Source organism: Rhea americana, unplaced genomic scaffold (genome assembly GCF_003343005.1).
Source record: "Rhea americana isolate MKP2758 unplaced genomic scaffold, rheAme1 scaffold_6, whole genome shotgun sequence".
NCBI classification, from domain to species: domain Eukaryota; kingdom Metazoa; phylum Chordata; class Aves; order Rheiformes; family Rheidae; genus Rhea; species Rhea americana.
Genome location: NW_028186756.1, coordinates 223,270 through 232,118, shown reverse-complemented (window position 1 = coordinate 232,118; position 8,849 = coordinate 223,270). Strand labels below are relative to the sequence as shown.

Sequence of the window (8,849 nt, the reverse complement as noted above, 5' to 3'; positions counted from 1 at the left end):
CACAGGTAATGCACCCCAGGCTGTGCGTGCACACCGGTGCACGGGTAATGCAGCCCGGGGTGTGTGCGCACACAGGCGCACAGGTAGCGCACCCCAGGGTGTGCACACACACGGACTGCCCAGGTGACGCACCCCGCGGTGTGCACGCACAGGCGACGTGCCCCGGCCGTGTCCCCCCAGGCACTGGCTGGGTGCCGCGGCGGCTGCGCCCGGGGCTGGCGGCGGCGGAGCCCGAGGCCGCGGGGAGCAGCGGCCCGACTGCGCACGGACGCTCACGGCCTCTCGGGCCTCGGCTTCCGGCAGCTGCTGCTGTCCAACCACGGCCGCGCTGCGGCGGGCCCGGCCCGTGCGGCACCGCCGGCGCCTTGCCGCGGCTCCCCGGGCTGCGCCGGGGAAGGAGGCTGGCCCGGTCGCCCGCCCCGCTCCCCGCAGAGGGGGCCGACAGCGCGGCCAGACCGAGGGATCCTGTTTTGCATCAGTAACGTTACCCTGCTATTTACTGCAAAACAAGCAATTCAGTGGGCAGAAGAAACCGAAAACAAGACGCATCCTTTAAAAACACACAGAACGCTTTCATAGCTAGCTACAGACCCGACGATGGACGCGTWCGAGCTATCTTAGAGCACATTTACACCTTCGTTTTGTTTTCTTTTCTAGAATTAAAGCTGCCGTAATCTTCAAAGACTTTAGGGCTGTTTCAATAGCGGAATTACAAAACAGCTCTTTCACAAATTACAGAATCAACTTGACAGCTTAAATAAAGAGGAAAAAATAATCCACGCCGTTCTTTTCAATCGGGGTTTGTATAGGAAAGCGCCTCCCCTTGGTACGTTTCTGAAGGTTGTTAAATGGCAAACTTCTAATATTTCAAATAATGCTTTGATGTTTTGGATTYTACAGATAAGCAGCTTATTAGTCATCTTTTTTTCTTCTGGCTCTTCCTCTTAGAGCGCAACTCGGCTGCAAGGGAAACGGGGTTTGGGCCCCGAAGCCAGGACCCCGCAGACGGCAGAGAGCCAGGGGCCGGAGCCCGGCGCAGTGCCCCTGCCGGGGCTCAGTCCTGCCCCGCGAGCGCGGCTCCGTCTCCCCCGGCCTCTGCGAAGGGCCTGCGCGGAGGCAGAGCCCGGAGGGGGAACGGCCCCGGTTATTCCCGGGCCTCCATGCCCCGTCCCGACCACGCTGAGCGGGAGCCAGGCGCCAGACTCGGCCCGGGCGAGCGCCCCGCGCTCGGGCTGCTGCCTCGCCCCGCCGCGCGGGCGCAGGCGCCAGCCGCGCGGGGCTCAGCGCCCCCGAGAGCCTGGGCGGACGCCGGCGGAAATCAGGATCCACAACCAACTTAGAGCAAGATCTTTTTGAAAAGAAATGTATTTTCTTCATAAATACAGTACAATTACATTTTACAATGTCTTTTTTATTTATTTTTTTTACTTTCTAGACATAAAAATGCTAGCTTTTTTAAAAAAAGTTCCTATACAAATACATGAAAAGAGGATCCCTCCCCAGCCCCCGGCCCGGAGCAAAACGCAGCGAGAAGCGCAGTGAATCCGGGCTAACCTTCGCCAGGCTCTGCGGACGGAGGGAGGGAAAGCCAAATTACCTCTGGGGTTTCGCTCTGCCCACTGCGCTGAGCTGATGGTGCCACCACTTCATAACCACCAGAAAAACGGGTCCCCCGGGCGCGGTTACCAGGATTCACTGTACGGGCGGCTCCGGAGACCGCGGCGGAGCCGGCGCATGGGCCGCGGCCGGCTCGAGCCCTGCAAGGCCCCTCGCTCGGGCAGCCTCCGAAAGGAAGCAAAACTAACGCATTCGCAGCACCCCGGATTGAGCCGATCTCTACGAACTTGCCAAACAGGCACAGACCACGTACAAAGAATTTAAGCTCCCTAGTAGCATTTGCCTACCAGAGCCCCCCTGCACAGTTCCCTGATCCCCAAGGGTCCTCAGACCACAGACCAAAAATTACTGCTCCAGATCCCACAGCGGTTGCCAGGTAGGAGCTATTTAAAGTTAATAAGTGTCACACAAAGTTAATAAGGACACCGGGCTACAAAAGGCTCCGGATCCTAGGCAGCTTCCCAAGCCTTCCAACAGCAACGGGACTGCCCAGGGAAAGGGCTCGCAAATTTGGCCGTTCTGGAAGCAGCAAAAGGAGAGAGAAAAATAACTAAACTTGATTTTTTTTTGTTTTGCTCTACAAAGAAGAATATGTGGCTTTCTTTATAAAAGCTACAATTCTGCTTCTAACACCCGAGTTTAAGAAAAACTCTTGGTCTAAAGTTTTGGCTTGCAAAGAAGGTCATTGCAATCATTCTGTGTTAAAAGTTACTTTCTACTAGGARTAAGCTCTACAGAAGTAAAAGGAATTAGGTGCGCAGTTTGTCTCCTCAAAGCAGTTTCTGCTTAAAAACAATATAAAAATCTCTATGGAGAGACAGACGACAACTATAGTACACGTCTCCCTCCAAGAAAGCAGCTCTTTGACATTCACATCAGGATGGCTCCGAGGAAGCTCAAGGGAACAAACACGTTCCTGCAGGCTCCCAGTTTGTCGGTAGGGGAAGATGAGCACAGACTTCCACGGCAGGAGAGCTAGGGGCAGAGTTACTTTTGGAAGAAACCCAAACTAAAAAACAGGGCAAAGAACCTGACCAAAACATGCAAAATTGCGACGCTTTCTTTCAATTTTACTTGCGCTGGGGTAAGAACCGCTAACGTCACTAGGCGATCCTGATGGCTCGTACTGTCAGAGATCTCCATTTTTGGAGGAGATAACTCTTGTGCATAATCTGTATTTTATTCACAGAAAGCTATTATATCCTTCTTTCTTTGTAAAAGTAGACGACAGTGGAATTCAGTTTGAAAACAATGAGTTAGAAAGACAATAAACACATTATTTTTAACCTAGTCCAGCTGAACAGTCAATACCTGCTGGGGGAAAAATCAGTGTGTCAGTAAATGATCCGTTTTCCTACATGTTTTAGAATTAGTGTGGATCAACTGAGTTGGAACAGCTTGTCTAAAGCCCTACAGCTGTAGAGCTCCTTTCCTACTGCTGAAAAGCACTTGAAAAAAATGGAATATAACTTTTCCCAACTATAAAAGAACAGAAAAACATTCAAACATCTCTGTCCCTGAGACAGACACGCATATGCACACACATCACGGGTTTCGACCTCCGTTATTGTTCATTCTAAGCCCAAACCACATTATGTAATATAGAAAATGATCCTGAAATGGCAGAAAGATGGACACAGTGATCTAATGAGAAAAGCGTCTCCTGCATTTCCGACAACTGTGGAGGAGGAAAAGAAATCACTTAAAATTGTCCGGAGCGGGCATTACTTCATATAATGGGATGGAACGAAGCCAACAGAAATAAATTTTCGTTCTCATCCCTGAGAAYAGCTTACAGCCTGTTAACAGTTTGTCCAGAAAAGGGTGGAGAACCAATTCAGACAAATTACAAGGAGGTCTACGACACTGCCCAGGAAGATGCTGCCCCATACAGCAGAGCGTCTAAGCCTGAAAGTGCAGCTCTGGAGTGTCTAACGCCACGGGGAGGGAGGGCGCTCGCTCAGCCTGTTAAAGGTGTCACCGGCAGAGAGGCTGCACACACATTTTGTCATCTCTAACTTTGGTGGGTCTAAGAATACGGGCTGCAGAACAGCAACAAGCTGCAAATCTGCTCGAACTGGTGGGAACCACTTGCCTTGCTTTCGTAAGCAGTTATCCCTAAAGGCAAACGGGCTCCAGCTCCCGGCGGCTCTATAGGCACTGCTAAGTCACCTGAGGGGTAGACAGAAAAGGAAAAGGCACTTCTCTCCTTTCACCTCCCAACCTTCCACAGGAAAATTCACGTTGTATCTGTCGATCTGGTAAGGCCATTTCAACTGGACGCTGCAACAACAGTGTCAACTGAGTAAGAATTGAGGACATTCAGTAATTGTTGGACGATTAATTGCTTATTTTCCTTATTTCTGGAATGAAAGGGTCTGAATTTGAAATCTACCTACTCTAATGCTGCAAAGAAAGCAGAGACCAGCCAGGTTCTTGACATGTGACCACTGGCTAATTAAATATTTTAACATTCAAGTTAAAAAAAAAAAGTAATTTTTAGTAGGAATTAATATTGAAGTGTTTTAGTTACGCAAAGACAGTAACAAAAAGTCACAAAACATTTACTTGTATTGGTCTTAGTATCTCCTTATAGCATTTGCAGCCAGAGCATCGCAGCATTTGTGCTGGTTCCCAAGAATCCGAAAGAGAAATCGATCCCTAAAATGTGCAACTGTCGTCTTTAATGATTCTGGGATATTCTTTAAGCTGCTCTCTCCAGTCAGATGATGAAAACTATTCTGGAAGGCCACAACTTGACAYGTGAAACCCAAAGCTACTGTTTAAAGTTTCTAGCTCAGGAAGCACCGCTATATGAAAAAGAATCTAGTCTCTCTGAGAATGAGGGATGTACAAGGTAGAAGGGGATTTGCAGTGGAGAAAGATCTGCTAAAGGYCTCCACAGAGGTAGCAGATCAGTTTGCTAACACTGGAAAGCAAGGGGGCTTGCCACTTACTCTACTGTAAATTTGGAGTAATTCCACTATGCCAGTGGGATTACAACGGCAGAAAACTAATCTAACAGAGATCAGGGCTGAGCCTGTACGCTGTTCTTTTTATTTATTTACGTAAAGCATGAATGCAATATATTATTTATTATTCACTGTATAAATTATTGAAAAAGTATTTATGTATGAAAGTATGGCAAATCTTCTGACGCAACTGAAAATGTCAAGTGTGACACTGGAGTTGTACTTTTTGTAAAGAAATAGCACAATTTCAGAACTAAAAAAAAATGTCAGCACACTGAATATAGAAATCTTTCCAGCCTGTGAATATGAAATACCTATTCTGACTTCTCACATTGTGAGTAAAGAGAAGTCTCCCTTGACCACAGCACAGAAGTTTATAAAAGCTCCTCAGAACACCTGTATTCGGAAACCGTAAGTGATGCTCACAACCAGGGCCCACATTCTCGTTCTGATCATTTTAAGGCCATTACCTCCATCTTACCATGTTCAAGCTAGATAATTAACACACTACTGAGCAGGTACTTTTGCTTGTTTTAAAAAGATAAGACTTTTAAAATACTGAAATGATATATAAGATRTAGTGCACCTAAGACCATGTTTTTTTCTCCAGATGTTACCAGATCCAGTATTTAAAAAATAAGCAGGGAAACTTTCAAAGAACAAGTGTTACGGGGTTTTGATAATTTAGAACAAATTATAAATTAACCTGTCCATACTTCTGAGACATAATATACAAGAGCAAAGAGCTGAGTGTTCTTTTTATTACTCAGGTACTACAAATTTTCCCAATAAAAACGTCTTTAAAAAAATTCTTGCTACTGTATCCCAGCTCAGATCCCAGTTCAGCCTTTCAGATGAGGTATTCTACCATCTCTCCATCTGGGAGGTCCTGCCCCACGCTCTGAACAGGGGCTTTTCTTTCGAGAGTGCTGGAGTGGAAGACTGGCCCATCTATGTTATAAGGAGAAACAAAAGACAGACAATCAAAGCTGTAGCTTGAATCGACAGCCACCGTGAGCACAGGATTAGAAAGATGAGGTTAGCATTTAAAAGTCATCTCCTGTCATTGGCCAAAGTACCAGTTGCTTAATTAAAAAAAATCATTTCTTCATGTTTATAGCCAGGCAAATAGAGGTACTTTCCACACATTCCCTTTGGATACTTCCCACTGACATACAATGGCATATAAACACAGACCAACTGCATTTAAACCGATGCAGCTAGTGTAGACTTTCACCACAAAACCTGTTCACCTGTCGCCCTTGATAGCCATTAAACAGCCTAGCATGGGCAAGAGGCAGAGCAGACCAGCCAAAATTCACTCTTCCATAAAGAACAACATAATTGTAACGTGGCTSTAAGTAAAAGAGGCAAAGTTGTGTAATCTGCATTGATTTGGCAGAACCAACTGGAAAACGAGCCGCTCTTGCCAGCTTGGAGCTCCGTGGGAAGCAAATTCAGCTTCTGTGACAGTCACTGTCAAATGAATCCACTTATGCTAATGCTGAAGTCAGTTCTGCGATCAGGATAGTGCAGTTTCATCATGATAGTTACCCTTCCTTCTTCTCCTTCCTCYTTACCCAAGTCCACTTCACTTTGAATACCCCATAAAATGCCACGGCCAGTTTCCACAGCCTGTTTTTATGGTGRGCATGCCGCTTGCAATTTACTTCAGAGGAGACATCAACGCAGAGACTACTTTGAGATTAGCATATACTTGCTCCAATTGCTGAGGGAATCTTAAATCTTGCTGTATCTCTCCACCTAGTGTATCCACACTTACACTACGACTTAGGGCTTTTTGTCTTATGAGTGTTATTGGATACCCCTCAGAATGAGGTCAAACTTGTCCCTGAGAACCATCTGTCCTCACAAAACTAAACCCAGTGAAAAAAAGAAAAATGCAGGGCTGGTCCCTTGGAGAAAATGCAATGGTGAATGAATGGCAGGGGCCCCTCTGGATGGCAGCTGAGCTTTGTTACCTGTTTTGTCTGCACTGTAGGCCAGACCGGTACCAGGGAGCCGCCCTGGGGTGGGAGCYGCCGTGGAAGATGCAGCTTTGCTTTGCTCATTCCCCCGGTCAGTCTGGGTGCTGCAGTCTCTGCTGCCTGTTTTCGAGTGTGCTGACAACAGCGGGGTGGAGGGAAGGACTGGAGAGGGGGTGGAAGGAATGGATTCGGAGCGATATTCTGTTCCCAGCAGAACACCTTTGTGAAAAAAAGAGAAGGAAATTTCAGTCCCAGTAAACTAACCGTCAACTCAGTCCGCCCCTCTTCATAGCACTAGCTCTAGGATCTGGAAAGCACTCTGTGCTTCAGCAGACAGCACTAATTTACCTTTCTACAACACCCTTCACCACCGGGTACTGAAATACCTAAAGAATGGCAGTATCCTCCTGCTGCTGCATGCAAAGATACAGAGTGAGCACTAACATCTTACTTCCTTATCTCTAAGCAGTGGCCAAGCTATGGCAAGGTAAACCTGCACACCCTGAAATCATCTGCAAGAGATTTCATTTATATTTCAGAGTCTTTTATTCTCCCAGGGAAGAGCTTTGGGCACAGCTCCTTTCCAGGGAAAAAAAAGAAAAAGAAAAAAAGAAAAGAAAAGAAAAGAAAAGAAAGAAAAGAAAAGGTCACCTAAAATTTGCATTGTTCCAACCCACTTTCTCTAAACAATGGTGTTGAGACATTCTAACAGGAGTCATGTTACTGCAGGTACAACACTACAGGATAGCAATCCTGATTAATCTCCCTGATGGCTACTTATTCAAGGAAACTTTACATCTTCAGACAACTGTAACAACCCAGGTAAAAGCAAGTGCTTGGGAATTCTGGGAGCTAGATCCCAAACCTCTCTGAAGTCAGGTACCCAAACCAMGTGGGAATTAAGGCTTACATATTTTAATGACAGAGCCTGGCCATCAGAAGTCACTGCTTCCCCCAAAGCGATCAAAACAAGGAGTTGTTCCAAAGCGTCCCATCTTGCTTGCAGTAGCTTTATCACAGGCTAGATCAGTCGATCAGTCCGTCTGTCAGACGCACTTTCTTCCTGCTGCCGCTGCTGCTGTCTCCCTCTAAGTGGTGACTTGTGCATCTGAACTGCCGCTATTGTTTAAAACTTACCTAGGCTGCCTTTCCAGCTCTTGTCCTCCCTCTTCTCCTCCAGGATGGGAGTGCTGCTCAGTGTTGATGAGTGAGACAGCAAGCCCGAGCCAGCGTTCGAGATAGACATCAGCGACTTGGCGGGTCTCATCGAGGAGAGCTGGTCTGTCTTACCAGGCTCCTTCCGGGAGCGCTGCTGCAGGACTTTGATCATGGCGTCCTTCTCAATGATCTGAGCGTGCAGAGTCTTGATCCTTTTCAGGAAGGACAAAATGGAATAACATATTTGAACTGGTGTCTCCTCAACTGAGGCCTCGCGTCCCCATGGCTGTGATCAGAATTCCCTTAGGTATTTGGGGAGGCAGAGAGAGGATGCTAGTGAGCTTACAGCCCCAAATACTGGCTGCTCATTGGCCTTCCCATCGCAGATCGCACAACACAATTCCTTTACGTGTGCACGAGAGCACTTCACTGAGCCACCCAACCACTTTTGGAAGCTGGTTTAAGCAACACTGCAGAGGCTTTGAGATAGAGCTGAGAGTTGCAGTCAGGAAAAGAGACCAGTAGGAAGAAGAGGATTAAYACTCTTTGGAGTCTGCACTGTGCCAAACCCCAGGAAAAACAGCTCTGTGGGACTCTTGAGAGGTGGCTTGAAATTGGGGTTTGAGGAAGACGCCCTGAAGAAAGAAGGGGAATAAACAAGATGCAATATCTAMGACAAGAATTTTTAGCATTGACCCTCAATATGTTCTGGGTTGCCAGGCAGTTATTTCCTCGGCCAAGTGTCTGGCACCCGACAGTGTTGCTGTTGGTGAAGACATGAGAATTTCTGATTCTGAGGCACCTACCTCAGATAATTCATTTAAAATCCTGTCTTAAAGAAACCAGATAGGAGCAAACTGCATGTTACCTGCCCTCCATGTCGAGACACCTCCTGTTGGCAAGCAGGATCTCTTCCTCCTCCTTCTGAATGCGAGCTTCCAGCGAGGTGTCATAGCTAGGGTTAGGYGAGTGGTTGATCACTGTCGTGTCCCTGAGAACAAGTAGTAGAGCAGATGAAGGACCACCTAAGGACCACCTGTGCTTTCCTCCTAGCAGCACAAAATGATTGCTCAAAAATAACAAAAAAGAACATCCTTTTTTTTTTTTTTTTTTT

General features: G+C 47.0%; 1 protein-coding gene across 3 annotated transcripts in view; it reads right to left on the bottom strand.

Annotated features, from left to right (window-relative positions):
* Positions 1–1,349: 1,349 nt before the first annotated feature.
* The window catches only part of AMOT (angiomotin), a 52,547-nt gene continuing 45,047 nt past the window's right edge, over positions 1,350–8,849 (bottom strand). For 2 of the 3 annotated variants that reach the window (XM_085319708.1, XM_085319709.1), the window contains exons 10-13: positions 8,604–8,726; positions 7,715–7,947; positions 6,572–6,796; positions 1,350–5,540 (exon numbers count right to left, since the gene is read on the bottom strand). In XM_085319708.1, the coding sequence (XP_085175834.1) occupies positions 5,440–5,540; positions 6,572–6,796; positions 7,715–7,947; positions 8,604–8,726 (682 nt within the window). In that variant the 3' untranslated portion in view covers positions 1,350–5,439. The remainder of the gene's footprint in view (positions 5,541–6,571; positions 6,797–7,714; positions 7,948–8,603; positions 8,727–8,849) is intronic. The other variant, XR_014897661.1, reaches the window with a different exon arrangement.